Raw genomic sequence first — 16,832 nt, forward strand, 5'->3', positions numbered from 1 at the left:
TCTTCTTCCCTTCTTCCTCTCTACTCTCTCTGAGCTACTCTGCACATACCTATGTTATCTCTGCACTTTTGTGCTATGCAATACATCTTCCACAGCCCTCCTTTTATAGGCTTTGAATGTAAATTACAATTAAGATAAAACCAATCAAATTAATCATAATTGGAAGTTTATAATTAAGAGACTAATAGAGAATAAATTCCACGCGTTTTCTGACTTAACAATGCGTCATCTTCTAGCTGTCTTCTAGCTCCATCTCTAACAGTTGGGAGAAAGATGGAGACTCATGAGTTTTAGGTTTCGGGACATTTTTCACATTTATCAAGTGCTTTTTTTTTTAATCAAGCCAGACATAGCAAATACATAAATAGTCCTAATTTGGCTCAAATATAATTTTCTAAGGAATAAGGTAAATATCTTAAAATTTAAGAGTTTCATTAATTTTTTTTTATTATGAGTAATTATGAGAGAGGGTTAAATATAAAATTTAAAAGTCAAGAAAGATTGACTCCCAACCCTTTCTCTTTGTTATAGTACTAACACATCCTGAAATATCTTCAAATTCTTGATTGGGACATTGGGTCATCATCTTCTCTAATGACAAGCCATAAAAATTATGTCCAAAACTTTATAAAGTCTTATTTCATTTGATTGCTACTGCCCTTAAAACAAACGATACATACATTTATGCTGTAACGACCCAAATTTAGAATGGTATTGAAATAATAAAGAGAGGGAAATGGAGACCGGAAACAGAAGGAGGTCATCGACTTCGTTGACGACATTGAACTTTGGGAGGAAAAACGGAAAAGGGGATCAGCAGGACTTCGTCGACGAATACAGGGGATTCGTCGACGAAGGCTTTAAAGACTTCGTCGACAAACACAGGGCTTCATCGACGAGAAAATACTAAGAGGAATTTTCACGCCGACTGAATTTCGTCGATGAGGAGTGGATTTCGTCGACAAAATTTGTGAAGAACTCGTCAACGAAATCCTCTATCTATAAATATGAAAAATCCGAATTTTTAAAGCTTCTTTAAGAAGCTAACTCTCTCTCTCTCTCCCCCCTTCGGCTCTCTCTCTCTCTCTCTCATCATTTTTGGGCCAGATATAGGTCGGATCGACAATTCGAAGTCACCATGACGCTCCTGGTGGAATTCTCTCCAAATTTGTTGGAGCGGATCGTGGGAGAAAGCTAGTTGGAAATCATCTCAGAGTTGAGATAAGGCTTTTTAAGCCATATTTGGTCTTGCGCTAGTTATAAGAAATGTTGTACTCATGAAAATACTGAAGTTTAATACTGGAGATTTTTAGTTTCAGGGTATTGGTTAGAACCCCTCAAGTGTTAAACTTGAATGCTTTTGGGTAAAATTTTTCTACTCAATATTTGGGTTTTTGACAGTTGAGGAAATTATTGTATGCTTAGAAATACTGAACTTTAATACTAGGAATTTTCATTTTCGGGGTGTTGAGTTGGGAACCTTGCGGGTGCAGGGAAGATTTTCTTAGGGGTTTTGCAGGAACCACGTAAGGGGATAAACTAAGTTAGTTTTGTTTTGAGAAAATGTATGTATATATTTATATAGAATCTAATTTGTAGAAAAGGTATATATATTTATATATATGTTTTATATTTTCAAAATACTGTGAAAATGATCGTATGATTGAATATGTGAAAATCCGATTGTGTGGCATGAGTATAAAATGTTGAGAAATACTGTTTTCTGGGGATGTGGATGATATGAGTCTTTATGGTGGAAAACCGGCGTACGGACCGAGATATTTTTTTTTTTATATATATATATGATTTGCCGACGTACGGGCCGTGCTATGTGGATATGTTTACCAACGTACGGGCCGTGCTATGTCGATAAGATTTGCCAGCGTACGGGCTGTGCCATGTGATTTTTCGGCGTACGGGCCGAGTTATGTGATTTGCCAGCGTACGGGCTGTACTATGTGATTTGTCGGCATACAGGCCGAGCTATGTGATTTGCCAGCGTACGGGCTGTGCTATGTGATTTGTCGGCGTACGGGTCGAGCTATGTGATTTGCCAGCGTACAGGTTGTGCTATGTGATTTGCTGGCGTACGGGCCGTGCTATGATAAAATGTGTAATACCGGCGTACGGGCCGATGATTTTCATGATACTCGTATATATATGCAAAATGTTATGATTGATGTGAAAATAACTGATATGGGATATCTATGTATCACGATTTTAGTATATGTATGTGATATCAGAACCTGATTGGCTTGGTTTAGGTTAGTACTTGCACGATACCGTTGCTATGTGTCTATGGTCTTCGTGATCATGATATCTGTGTTAACGCCGCTGTACGGAGTGGTGTAAGATTGGATGGTCGATGTGGTTATTTTCAAGAAGTGTGCTGTTATCGCCCCTGGTGTACGAACCAGTTTGGGTAGACCCATTGGACCTACAGACTAGACTATTGACTTGGCAGTGGTCGGCCAGCCATTGTCTTCGAGCCACACAACCCAGTCATGTGGGGGTAATACATGACAACAACCAGCTAACCTACCAAAATTGTTTTATGTTATTATTATGATATGAGATGAGAAATGTTTATGAAAATGCAGTATGTTCTATCATGTTTTGATATACATATGTTTTCCTAGATTTGATATGCAGTGCTAAATATGATATGTACGGTATATGTAGAACACGAAATACTCATGTTGCCACACACTGGTATTAGTTTATTTCTCTTACTGAGAGGTGTCTCATCCATAAATTTTAGAAACTTTTCAGGAGCCCCTGATAGGAGAGCGGGAAAAGCCCCACTAATCTAGAGTGGTTTATTTGCCCTTTTTGAAGGGTAAGTTTTGGTAGGGATAGTATGGTTTTGTGAGAATTGTCCCTAAATTTCAATTTTGGGATATATATATATGGAAGTACAATAATTGTAGTAACTCTGGTACATTGTGATGTATGATATGATGGTATGAATATGATTGTACATTTTCTGCTGCGTAGGCTTCTGCTGTATGTTCTAATGTATCCTTGATACCCACGGGTCCAGGAGGATTGTGACCTGCTGAACTAGAATGTGAGATGTGTGGTATTGATTTTATGATGATATTATTATAAAAAAAAATATGTGGAAAAATGAGCAGGTCATGACATACGTTGACTATGACAACCACTCTTCTTAACCCATTAGATCTTGCAGATGTTGTATAAATTGTAAAAATTACTTTGAAAGGATGATGCATAATCAATTATAATATCATCATAATTGATTTCTTCAATACATCTTTAAAGAAGATCATGCCAATAAAAACATAAATTTTAAAAATAAATAGTAGATGTCATTTCCTATAAAAACCTCTGCCTTACTCTTGAATTCATTTCAAAAGAAACTTAATAGTAGGAAATGCTTGAAAAGAGTGATATAATTTGTGTTTGAATTTCCTAAAAATGTGTATGTAGTGCAATTCCTTTTCCTGCAAAGTGCATTTTGCACTTAAGCTTGTTTATTAAACCCTCAATTATTTAAGCATAGAATGAGTGAGGACTTTGGGCCGTGGGAGTTCTTGTTTGGTGGGCTAATGGGCTTCCAGTGTGTCCTTATTTACTAATGCCCCCCAAGCGTTTGGTGGGGGTGGGGGGGGGGGGGGGGTGTGGGGCATAATATCTCGGCCCAGGCCCACTATTCCAAAAGCTTCATGGGCCGACTGCTTTTCAAGATGCTAAAGCCCAGGTCTTCCACTAGATTTCTAAATTTAAAAAGTAAAAGACTCAGAATAAGGTGTTTGGGGTGAACTTTTTTTAACTTGTAAAAAGATGATTTATGAGTTCTCGAAAAACTTTTGAAAGCTATTAATTCAAAAATTTCAAAAAATTAAATTCTTACTTTTTTTTTTTCTAACAAATTATTTTCTGTCATAAGTGTTCTCACCTTTTTTTTTTTTCCAAATGTTATGATTAAGAATGCGAGTATTATATTTTTTTAAAAAAATAAAATTTTTGAACTCATACGAATTCTTTATACTTAAAATTGATCTCTCTCACACATCAATTAAACAATTCTCAAACAGTTTTTTTTTTTTGTTTTTTTGTTTTAAATCACTAATTAACAAAGTTTTCAATTTAGACAATTTCTTCAAGTTAAAAATACATCAAAATTTAGGCACATTAAGGAGATGATCAAATAATTAAAATATAAAACTTTTATAAAATATTTCATATTTTTAATATATTTTTAAAAACACTAAGAGAAATGGACGTCATAGGTTTGTACGACCTTCACCCATCTTCTCCACTTTGCTTTTGACATGTGGTTCGTGAAGAATTTTTTTTTCAAAAAAATTGCTGTCAAGTGGAAACTTACTTTGTACTAACCTAAATAATAGGAAAAAAAACCAAAAAAATAAAAAAAGATGTCTCCCGATCACCAAACTCTCCACTTTGTTAGGGTAGGAGGGTTGTCACAGTAAAAACAATTTATCACTGATTTATGGAGAGATTGTTTACTTGAACTCGAATATGTGACTAATCAATCGCTAAGGAGTAATTTTTTCTCGCCCTTTAACTTAAATAATAAGAGATAACTTATGTTTTATTTTATATATTTTATACCAACTTAAAATTCAAACTACAAATTTTTAACGAAAAAAAGTCCCAAATTAAATATTAAAATGTATTACAATAGAAATTCACTATCTTGCAAGTAATACAAATAAATAAATAAACTCCCACCAGCTACTTGCATCAGCTGCTGCTCTCCGTAGGTATGATTTCACATCAACTATATATGTAAAATCACAAAGTTAAGTATTTAATTATTTATTTTTTCTGGTAACTTTCCACTTAGAAAAATAAACGGAACCCATAATTAAAGAGAAACTGAAAAAATAATTCCAGCGGAGAATGGGTGCGAGTAATCGCAAAGTCAATGTTATTTGGCTACTTTCATTAGGCCTCTTTTCTCATCTGCTCGCCATCCCAAAAACCAACGACTATTATAAAAATCCTACTTCTGATATTCCCCTGATTCACTATATCATACCCATCACTTCTCCGATACTCCAAAGGTTACTCTCTCTCTCTCTCAGCCCTCGCGATCCTTCATAGGAAGTAGCAGATCTAGGGATTTGAAGAGCTAGATTTCGCCATTTATTTTATTATTTCCGCTTCTTGATTCTCTCCTTCTGCATATTGTTAATCGTTGCAGTTGAGCTGGTTTCCGTTTCATTTTTTGTTGAATCTCAGATGAGCAGAAGAGAATGAGGTGCGGCGGGCGCCGCTTTGACTTGCTTTCTTTGTTTTTGATCGTTACTTGCACTTAATTTGATTCTGCGAGCTGGCGATGCAGGTAGATCCGGATCGGGGAGTGGCTGATTTGGAGAAACTGTGAAGATGAGTGAGAGCCAGAGGTTCCAGCTCGGGACCGTTGGGGCTTTGAGCTTGTCGGTGGTTTCTTCAGTGTCAATCGTCATTTGCAACAAGGCTCTTATTAGCACTCTTGGCTTCACCTTTGGTCAGTCATCCTGCGCTCTTGTTCGTTGTGTTGATGATACTGCGCTCTACGGCTGTTGTTCTTAATTTGTTTTGCTGTTCTTAGATTCGTTTAAGCGCGATTAGTTTTGTTACGTCCGATTCTGTTGAGCCCCATTTGGTTGTAGTTACTGCAAACTCTACCTAGGTTATAAGGTGCCGTGTGCGAGGCTTAAGATTAATGTCTACGCGGAATTTTCAATTATCGGCTTTTTTGAATAGCTAAATTTAGTTTAAGATGCATTTAGCTTATTACTGTGCAGGATAGATCCATCTCAGATCTATATGGCTTATGCAATCTTATACCTATATCGGAATTACTATTTAGTTTGACGAGGAGAAAGGGGGAAAAGAGGATATACATTTCTTTAGAAATTGCGGTGGTTGTACCTTGTATCAGACTATCATGTAGTTGAGAATTGAGATCATTTGGACCTGATGGATGTGCTTTTCAAAATTCAAATCATGGATAAGCCATAGGAATAAACATATATAAGAAGTGCTTATATGGATGAGAAAAAGCATTGCGAAAACACTGACAAATAAAAACTACCTTGGTTTCAACACAACTTGTTAACTGGATGTATAGTTAAGTGAAAATTGTATACTGATCGGACTGAATTGATAGGATTATAATTTCTTTTCTACCACATTGAAGCTAGGAATGACAATTAATTGTTTGGAATGTAATTGGCATACGGAAAAAGATTTGTGTGCCACGGATGTGCCTACACTGTTGCTACCTTGTTGCTTGTTGGGATAGCTTATAATATTAGTACTTCCATATTTTTTGAAGCACTACTATTATAAGTTAACTTGGTGAACTTATTAAGATATGGGAGTGTAAATGATTTTGTGTTTGTTGGTTTGATTCCATATGCATTAAAACATTTAGAAAGAAGACTCCTTTTTTAATTTTTATCATTCAAGTTGAGAGCACCAAGGGGACAGGAGGAAGAGTAAAGAGAATCTAGATAGTGGTGGTTATAGAGGGTGTGATCTCCGGGGATGTAATGTCTCTTGAATGTTGACATAGTGGAAAGATGAAAAAAGATTCATGTAGCTGGCCCTAAGTGATGGGATTAAGGCTGAGTTAGTTTGAGCATAAGTAGAGTGATTATACAAACAGATATTTTATTTTAAAAAAATTGCAGCTAGGTTATGCATAAGTTTTTAAAATTTCGTATTGTTTTTGCCAATTCGGTTGTGAATGATGTAACTGTGTAACTGTTTCACTTTTTTTTCGGCCCCATGAATGCACTCTCCAATTTGTGAATATATAACATGTATATTGCTTAGAGTATAGGATTTAACAATAAGTCTACTGTGAAAGACGTAGGGACAGGCTAATTGCCACACCTCATCAAAGCTATATGATTACAACATCTCTAGGTTTTATTTGCTTCCTGAAGGTCATCTCATGTGCACTAGTATGTGCGCTGCTGGTGCTAATGTGGAAGGAGGGCCATATTCTGTGGTCCTTTAGGGCTGGGGTGCTCTGGATTGAGGAACTGCCAACAGCACAGGTCAAGGCTGGCCAAAGTGTTTTGCACTAGATGGTCAGTATGCATGGTTAACGTTGATGCTGGATCTTGAAGAGTTCTGTTCTAATTTTCTAAATGATATGAAGGATTTGAGCTGCAAAAGCCGCTGGATGGATTAGAATATTGGGTGGTAAAAGATATGGGTAATTTACCTTTTGGTTCATTTATGGCTGTGTGGAGTGGGATAAAAGTTTACATTACAGATAATGGATATTATTGTCATTGCCACATGTTGAGGAAAAACTTGGCCACATGGAATGCAGTAAAGTCTAGATTTTTATCTAATTCCATTTTGCAGCGGATGATATTCATTTGCATATTGAATGCCTCTAATCTTTTAGGTGCATTAGTTTCTTAGAAGCATTTGGCTGTCAGGCATATCAAGTCAGGAAACCCCTCAAAATTTTTGTAGGTTATTAAGACCGTCTCTCTCTGGATGCCTTTTGAGTGAACATCTATTTCCGAACAGAAATACTATGCTGTTTTTGTTGTTGTTTTGTGATCTTAAATTTCAGAATCGATCCTATACTGCTTAGCTTTTGACATCTTTATATGATTTAAGTAGTTTATTTTAATATTTGACCTGTGGTTTGCAGCTACCACTTTGACTAGCTGGCATCTTCTGGTTACTTTTTGTTCTCTTCACGTGGCATTATGGATGAAGTTGTTTGAGCACAAGCCCTTTGATGCTAGAGCTGTTATGGGATTTGGCATACTGAATGGCATTTCTATTGGACTTCTGAATCTTAGCTTGGGTTTCAATTCTGTAGGTTTCTATCAGGTAAAAGTCTTCTCTCTGCTTGAATTTAATTTGGGATTATTGTTTGCTCATTGTACTGTGTCGGTGTTCTGATTGTGTTGTAAGTTGATTTTGATTTTTCTTACTAAATGGACAGTAAGTGCATTATATGTGCTTTTGTTTTCCAATGTGCTAATTATACACAAAACACATGCTGTGTAAACCTGCAATATGGTTGGGTGTTTAAGAGGCATATGTGTTAAGTGATTCTACGTCTTGTTGGATCAATCTCTGTGCTTGAGTCAATGAGATTATTCATGCGGACAGACATTCTGAACTTGCAAAATAAAGAGAACATCTAATTTAGACATCTCATATTTTTCGTTTAGAAGGAATGCATTTTTTATCATTTTTCTTTATGAAGTAGTCTGGAATATATTTGTTACCATGGTTAGAACTTTTTATATGAAAAGGATCCTGGATGTGGTTGACTTTCTTAGGTTCTTTCCAACATCGATTTCATTTTGTTTACATTCAGATCCTTCATGATAATCTATTCATTCATTTATCGGCCTGATTATCATTTTTGAAGTCTTCTCTCCTAACTTTGCATGCTAGATGACGAAACTGGCAATCATCCCCTGCACTGTCCTTTTGGAGACCCTCTTCTTTAGAAAGAAATTCAGGTCAGTGATACCAATCTGACCTTTATTTTGATTATTCTGCCGTTATCTGCATCTTATATATATGTATATTTTATATTTGATTTTTGGTGCATCTTTTCTCCAAGCTATTGGAGAATTTTCAGCTTACAGAGAATTTGTGCCTTGAGTTTTGAGGGCTAATTTCTAATTTATTAGAAATTTTAATTTATGTACTTTCATGTATCTAGAGATATGCCTAATGCACAATCATAGTTACAAGAAAACTCTAATGCTCTATTGAGCTGCAAATATGTAGAATGTTCCAAAGCATGGTACATGTTTGTTCTGGAAACTCTAAATCTGGCAATCCTGAGTTTTAAACCAATACATTCTATATGACTATATGTTCATTATTAAAACTGGAGCATTATTGTATTATAATTATATCTCGTAGACATCATTAGTCATCTACTTTTAGATTTAGAAACATCTCCAATGTCCTCTCTTCAACATGTAAGTGCTGTTACACCTTTTTTTACATGTATATCTATGTAAGAATACCCTAATGTACCACATTTTGGAGCTTGTGCCATACTGCAATCCCATTTCCCTTCCCCAAATTGGAACATTCTGCCATCAAGGTCAACTTTGATTTATCCAAGCAATCATCTTCATATTTAGGTGTTTACACTATTCTAATGCAATGTTCATCATCGTCCACTGATATGGCACATCTATTGGGTTGTGTGCATTCCATGCTTGTCTTCCTTATGCCTTGCTTCTCGTCGAAATATCTCGAATTGGCTATGTACTTGGCTACTAATGGCAACCATAGTTTTCAACTTTTTTCAAGCATAATTGTATGTTTGTCTTGCATGTGTTCAGTACTTCAGTATTATGAATTTTCAGCTGAGAACATATTCCTTGATCTATCCTTTCCTCTTCATTTTGAAAACTGAGGTTTCTTGTCAATGATACAGTCAAAAGGAAATGTTCACACGGAAGATTAATCCGAGTTTATCTTAATTTCTCTTCTCAAAAGGAGTTTTTGTTCTGTGCTCAGCTCACTTATCTGACAATGTGTGGCTTGAAAGCATTTTTTGACTTGTTAATCTTTGGATTTAAGGCTTTGAAACCTTATGTGATTACATTTACCCTATGTTTGGAGAGACCTTGGATTTGGATTTGTGTTGGATTTGTATAATATGTAACATAAAGTTGTATTGAAATATATCCAAATCTACTCAAATCCAAATCCAAGGTCCAAAATATCATGCTTTCAAATGCAACGTAATTATATAGCAATAGCGTTCCACAAATTTTGACAATTTACTTTTGCCTTCCTGTCAATTCATATTCAAATGAGGTTTCTTCTTCTATCATTCAAAAGATTAACTTGATTTTGAAACTCTTCGCCTGATAGACGATGTATCATTATTAAGGGGTTGTTTGGTAAAATTGATTATTAAGTTTTGAATTCTGAATCTGTTTCTTAATTAATGAACTGGATACAGAACCAGTTGAACAGCTGAATAGTAATATTTTTACAATTTTGACCTTAAATATTTGATTTATTTGCACTTGAAAGGATATTTAAAATTAAAAACAAAACAAAAATTAGAAAGATACAGAAATTTAAATTATTTGCATCATCTGAAAAGTTGTATCAGTTCCATATGCATCAGCCAAAAAAAATATAGAATTTTTCAAAAATCAAAATTATAAAAATTTATTATCAGAATCGCTCTTCCATCTCTCTTTCTATCTCGTATTAAATAAATAATATAAAAGAAACATTAACATTTGGCTGTTTGATAGCCAATAATCAAGGAGAGAATACAAGAAACGCAAGAAAATGGAAGTGAAAACTATTTTTTTTATTATTATTATTTTTTAAAAAAGTGGAAGAAAGAGACAAGTTTGGCACCCTTGTTGCCAACCGCGTAGCAGCAGTTGTGATGGCTCCTCCATTGCCAAACAACACAACCCAGAACACTATTGTTGCCAATTCACAGTTGAGCTCGAAAAAGAAGAGATTTTATTAAGAAGAAGAAGTACAACAAGGAGCATAAGAAATCCTCTTTAAAAGATACAAGAACAAAGAACAAAAAAAGAAAAATAAACCAAAACAGCACAGCCACCAATTATGCTGTAAATAAGAAAAAGAAGACCCTTTGAAACATACGGTTTCAACAAGGAGGCCAGATAATGATCCAATCCCCAAGCGTAATTGCAGACATCCTCTTGCCTGTAAAAATATGAGCATTCTGCTCCAACCAAAACCCCCACAAAACTGCAAAAGCTACACACCTCTGCAACGCCAAACAATCTTTACCCCTTCCAAAGGGCTTCTGAGACCATTGTTTTAAAAATAAAAAATAAAAAAATCTTTACCCCTTCCAAAACCTGAAAAAGAGAGAGCCAATAAATTCTGTGCTGAATCCAAACTCACCCAACTGGCCAATCTCCAAATAAGCCAAAAAGATTACTTTACGCCCTCCAAGAAAAAGAGCAATTAAGGAACAAGTGAGAAGCAGATTCTGATTTTTCAAAACAAAGAGAACATGTATCTGGAGGTAAATCCTTGAAAGGCCTCCTGCTCCTCTGCCACAGATTATTAGTGTTAACTCTGTTAAGACAATGAAGTAAATAAAAGCCTTAATCTTTCAGGGTGATTTTAGCCTTCCAAATAGATCCATGAACTGGAAAGGACAATTTTTTATTGATTAAATGCTCAAAAAAAGATTTACAATATTACTCCCCAAAGAATCAAGAAGGCAGGAACTGTAGTCTCTCCTTTTGGAAAGGTGCCTAGTGTCCAACAAACTTAATAAGAAAACGAGCTCCAAAACCTCCGTATCATTAAGAGCCCTATGAAAATGGAAATCTCAATAGAAACCAGCTCCATTAGAAATAAAGAATGAAGAAATAGATCCATTGTGCAAAGAGGACAATCTATAAAAACAGGGAAAAGATGAGCTAAGCAAAGAACTCCCCAACCAAATGTCTTCCCAAAAGGCCAAAACGAATACATACCCATATCCGGCAATAAAATTTGTTTAAGGAATAAATAGAAAATATAGTTGTGAATGCAAGTTAGCATCCCACCTGTTATCCTGCAAGCCAAATTTACTTTTAATAACTCTGTGTCGAAGGGAGGAGGACTCCTTTAAGGGAAAACGCCACAACCATTTACCCAATAGAGCTGTTCTTAGACATCAACTTACTAAGACACGAACCCTCTTTTTTAGAACTAGAAATAACCTCCCAACTGACCAAATGATCTTTATTCTTCCTTACCTGTACCAAATAAAGCCTCATGATTTTCTCAATATTATTGGTTACCCTCGCAGGTATTCTAAAGATAGGCAAGAAATAAAGAGGAATACTAGCAAGGCAAGCCTAAATGAGGACAACACATCCACCTAGAGAAAATAAAGCACCCTTCTACCCATCCAACCTCTTAGACGCCTTTTCGACCATAGGATCGTAAATCCCGACCATTCTAGGATTACCACCTGGAGGTACACTTAGATAAAAATCAGAGGCCAATAAAAAATGCCACACCCAACTAAAGAGGAAAATTCAAAAATCTAGAAATATCCTAATTAATATAAGCAAACCGTTCTCCCTCAAATTATTTTTAAATCAGAGTCCCTCTCAAACAATTGAAGAAGCACATTTAAAAGATACCCCTTGGATCTTCCAAAAAGAAATAGTATCATCTGCAAATTGAAGATGAGAAACCATAACCCTCTCACTTGCCACCCCAATCCCTCTTACAAAACCTCTTTCTACTGCCATGTAAACCAATCTACTCAAAACATCTACCACAAGAACAAACATAAAAGGAGAAAGAGGATCTCTTTTCCCAACCCCACTTGAAGCCCTGAAACAAGATTTAGGCTCTCCATTAATGATAACAGAGAAGGAAGCATTAGATAAGCACCTCCTTGTTGAAGGCCATCACCTTTGACCAAGCCCCTTTCGCAAAAAGATTTTATCCAAGTTCCCAAATATTTCATCGCAAATATTTGCATGTACCAGAAAAAAATCATAAAATCCCAATTTTTATTTATTTTTATTCAATCCTCACAGGGGTAAAAAGAGAAAAAGAAAAAGAAAACCGCAAATCATCAAGTGCATGTAAAGAACACTGAAAATGAGATAAAATTTCAATTAAAAAAAGAAAAAGCAGATGCTGCAGATCTAGCCGTTGCTGGTATAGAATCACGGAGAGAGAGAGAGAGAGAGAGAGAGAGCACACAAATGGTGGGTGCTATGTTGATCTTGTGTGGGTGCTATGCTGATCTGCTCATTGATCTAGCCAAGCTGGTGTCAATTTTAGATTTGCCAGTGATCTTGTTGGCCATTGGTGAGAAGATGAGGCTTGATGGTTCTAGAGGGCTGCTGAGCTGGTGTTATAGATGGCATGTAGTTCATTGTTGAGAAAGAGGGGAAAGGAGGGGGGGGGGGGGGGGAGATGTGAAAAAGGAGGATTACTAAGCGTTCTTTTTTGTGCTGACCAAGCTTGTGGTAATTAAAAGTTAGGGGTGGCAAAACGGGTCAAAACTCGATGGGTGACCCGTGACCTGCCCTTTTAAAATGAATTTGGGTTTATGCAAGTCAACCCATTTATAAATGGGTCAACCCATGACCCACCTATTTTTAAACAAGTCAACTTGGGTTTGGGTCGGCATTTGGCCTTTAAACCCAATAACCCATTAACAGTGGCCTCTGGTATGGACTTCAAATTTCAAATCCTGTGAGCCTTCGGAGGGAGGAGAAGATGAAGGCGAAACAAACGAAAGATCACGAAAGGGGGAAAGGGGCAAAGGGCAAATCTGAAGCAATCCTCGCCATCCAAGCCCTAAACCACGCCCACAGATCCAATCCGGCGAAGGTCTTTGACTACGTCCTCTCCAAGAGCTTCCCCTGCCACGTCAAATTTGACCTCATTGCCCCCTTCAAGGAGCTCCTCCAGCAGAACCAATGCAGCCTCGCCACTGACGTTTTTTCCGTCGTCCTATCGGAGCCTTGGTACCGCACCAACCTCTCTCTATATGACCTCTGATCTGTGATCTGGAGCTCTGGAAGCGGTGGGCGAAGGCGAGGGCCGTAGCTGTCAAGATCCTTCTGGAAATCAAGGTATGTTGGTCGGAAGAGAAGAGAGGTGCAGTAGGTATGGTGGCGCACTTCAGATGAAGGAACCTGGGCTTTTGAAAGCAAAATTGCCGCAAATCTACTGGAATTGAAGGAGAAGGAAGCTAGGGTTGTGGCGGGAGTCCGGGGGATGCGTTTCTGTTTCTCACTTTCGTGAGGTTGTGTTCTTCACTTCTTCGGATAGATGCTATGGTTTTTTTTTTTTAATATGAAATGTTTAATTTTTTTTAAAATAAATAAATTATATTTTTTAAACGGGTAACCCATAACCCGTCCGTTTAGTAAACAGGCAGGTTAGGGTTTAGATGGTTGTGACCTGTTTAACCTCGACCCACTCGGACCTGGCACGCGAACCCGCTACTGAGAAGTGCACCCGAACAAATCTAGTCTCTCAACTTAAAAACCATTTAGCGATTTGGTCCCATTTAGAGGGCATTCAGTGCAAACTTTGCAGTTTGCTGGATTGAAATTTGTTCCTCCATTAATTACATCTCTTTGATTTCCTGAGTTGTGAATGTCTCAGTAATGTTCTAGTCTAGTCTCTGGCTCCTTGTCCTCATGTGTGCCTCAGCTACTAAAAGATTCCTGTCTTTAGTTTGATTTCTTTATTTTGGTAAAGTCATGTAGTGTTAAACTGGAACCTTTATTGTTATTATTATTTTGTATAGCTGACATTATTAATTTGGCATGATATACATATTTTTGTTCTTGCGTGGTTATAATATTTGTATACTGATGCTTCCCCAACCGCTGTGCAGTAGGACTATCCAGTTCTCACTTAGCATCCTCCTCTTGGGTGTTGGGATTGCTACTGTCACTGATCTGCAATTGAATGCCCTGGGTTCATTCTTATCTCTGCTTGCTGTTATTACAACCTGCATTTCTCAGATTGTATCCTCATCTGTGGTGATCAATCACCATTAGTCTACCATGCTTGCATATTTCTTTCCTTTGCATGAAGCAAGGTTAATTAAATAAATAAATGACTTGAAAATTGATCTGAACAGGGAGGTTTGCTTTTCCTTTTGCATTGAGTGCTACCACAAACAGAATCACAAGATGGTATTTAGATGCTGTGGGCATTTTATTTTTTCAAAAAACAACACTATTATCATGGGGGATTAATAGCTGGCCTATAGGGAATGATGTGGAGATAGAAGAGCGAGCAAGAAAAGGAGGAGCGGTGGGGTGGGAAGCGCCTGTGATGGAATTCCCGTGTGTGAAATAGCATTTTTCTTTTTCAAATCATATTTCATAAAATTTTCTCTATTCTTGTAAGATCTTAACTACAGTAAACAGATGACCAACACCATCCAGAAGAAGTTCAAGGTTTCTTCAACCCAACTCCTGTATCAATCTTGCCCCTATCAAGCAATAACATTGTTTGTCTCTGGTCCATTTCTGGATGGGCTTTTGACCAACCAAAATGTTTTTGCTTTCAAATATACTCCTCAAGTGTTGGTGAGAATTGGAAAGATACAGGAAATCTCTTTTCCCCTGTTATATTCTTTGCATAGAATTTAATTTCTGTTGTCTGATTGCAGGCCTTCATTGTCCTATCATGCCTAATATCTGTATCTGTAAACTTCAGTACATTTCTTGTAATTGGAAAGACATCTCCCGTCACCTATCAGGTCCTAGGCCATCTAAAAACATGCCTAGTTTTGGCCTTTGGTTATGTTCTACTACACGATCCCTTTAGCTGGCGCAACATTTTAGGTATCTTGATAGCTTTAGTGGGGATGATACTCTATTCTTATTATTGCACTATTGAGACCCAGCAAAAGGCTAATGAAGCATCCACCCAGTTGGCGCAGGTACTTCATATCTTGCATTTATTCATGTTCTATATATATTATTTTGATTTTTCTAATTGTGTTTGGGAGCAAAGAGTTCAAGCTTTAGAACTGGAATTGAATGAAAGTTGAGAAAATTCAATAATCCAAAGCACGAACTCCACTCCCTAACACTGCAAAGAATGCTTGCTTAATACCATGTCGTGTTTTGAATGATTGAAGGCAAAGGAAAGCGAGACCGATCCTTTAATTAGTGTGGAAAATGGAGGTGGGATCTTAGCTGACGGAGCTGTTCCAAAAGGCCCTGCCTGGAGTTCAAACAAAGATCTACATGCCTGAAGCGCTGGCCTCCTTAAATGTCCAATAGTTCATTTTCCACAGATGAAAATTACCAAACAGAGCTGCTCCAGCGATGAAGACATCGCTGCCCGGGTCTCCATGTATGGCACATCACAGATTTTAAGCTTGTTTTCCTAGATTACAGCTTCTAGAATAGAATTAAGTAGTTTTTCTTTTTTAAAGAGGTGAAGGAGAATGCCTTTTTTATGTATCAGTTTTGGGTTTTATTAGTTTTGTATGAATTAGTGGTGCGGATATGGATGGATGTCAAATTGGGAATCCGTATTTAATTTGTCGGCGTGGTGTACTGTTACTCCTAAATGTAATGAGAACTCTGTGAAGCTGAAGCTGCTCATCCCCCTCATATTTATTTTTATGAAGATGAACAAGATTGCAAAAACTAGCTGCTACATAACTCTCTCTTGGTTTCATTTCTTTTTTAATTACCTGTGAAAGAATAGATGTATTAGGGGACTTGAATGTGATAAAAAAGTTGTGCCAACGTATTTGGTTAAGTTGTACGTTTTCTTTTTCTTTTATCTATCACAATCTCGAATGCCATTGTTTAGCTACATGTTGAATTAAAGGCACTGGTGATTTTTGTTTTGAAAGATGATATTTTGCGCCCAGACAACAATTTTACTATATTTGTCGGTTGATTTGCGAGGATGTCAAATGTAATTGTATTCCCATTTCACTAACAGTGTTGTTTCTACGCCCCTCATGTCATGGCTAATGCAACAATGCATGCTTTCATGTTTTAACCTTCACGCCACATTTATCTGTTGCGAGGGAGCGAAAAATTATTAATATAAGTACAGTCTCACATTTCCGCGAACAATTTTAAAGTCCGTATAAAATTCTTTTAGTTTTCTTTTCTTAATATCTTTTTTTAGCTTTCTTTTCTTAATATTAGGTTTTGAAGATAAGTTATTGCTTGATTTTTTTGTGGGTTGAATTTTTTCTGGATTTATTTCTTTTCATGGCTTTTTAATTTTCTCTATGACTCGAGGGAGAGTATTAATGTATCTTCAGTCCTAGATCGTTTCTGTGAGCGGGATAAAGATCCTTTTAACGTTTTAAGGAT

At 36.7% G+C, this 16,832-nt stretch overlaps 1 protein-coding gene across 4 annotated transcripts; it reads left to right on the plus strand.

Annotated features, from left to right (window-relative positions):
- Positions 1-4,865: 4,865 nt before the first annotated feature.
- Positions 4,866-16,145, plus strand: LOC131147746 (UDP-xylose transporter 3). Of its 4 annotated transcripts, none has more exons than XM_058097294.1 (9): positions 4,867-5,057; positions 5,198-5,254; positions 5,339-5,503; positions 7,661-7,845; positions 8,422-8,489; positions 14,369-14,501; positions 14,910-15,071; positions 15,155-15,427; positions 15,629-16,145. In XM_058097294.1, the coding sequence occupies exons 3-9, from the start codon at positions 5,383-5,385 to the stop codon at positions 15,743-15,745; spliced, it is 1,059 nt and encodes a 352-aa protein (XP_057953277.1). In that variant the 5' UTR covers positions 4,867-5,057; positions 5,198-5,254; positions 5,339-5,382; the 3' UTR covers positions 15,746-16,145. The 4 variants fall into 4 exon arrangements, with proteins under 4 accessions (XP_057953280.1, XP_057953277.1, XP_057953278.1 ...); XM_058097296.1 differs by having other exon boundaries at positions 4,925-5,057; positions 5,236-5,254; XM_058097297.1 differs by lacking the exon at positions 5,198-5,254 and having other exon boundaries at positions 4,866-5,057.
- Positions 16,146-16,832: the final 687 nt, after the last annotated feature.

Source organism: Malania oleifera, chromosome 2 (assembly GCF_029873635.1).
Source record: "Malania oleifera isolate guangnan ecotype guangnan chromosome 2, ASM2987363v1, whole genome shotgun sequence".
NCBI lineage: Eukaryota > Viridiplantae > Streptophyta > Magnoliopsida > Santalales > Ximeniaceae > Malania > Malania oleifera.

Bases quoted from the DNA above. Each gene is read 5' to 3' on its own strand.
- LOC131147746 (XM_058097297.1), top strand. From the start codon at position 5,383: ATGAGTGAGAGCCAGAGGTTCCAGCTCGGGACCGTTGGGGCTTTGAGC. The intron at 8,490-14,368 runs GTCAGTGATACC...ACCGCTGTGCAG, and splicing joins TTCTTTAGAAAGAAATTCAG to TAGGACTATCCAGTTCTCAC. The intron at 15,072-15,154 runs GTGAGAATTGGA...GTCTGATTGCAG, and splicing joins AATATACTCCTCAAGTGTTG to GCCTTCATTGTCCTATCATG.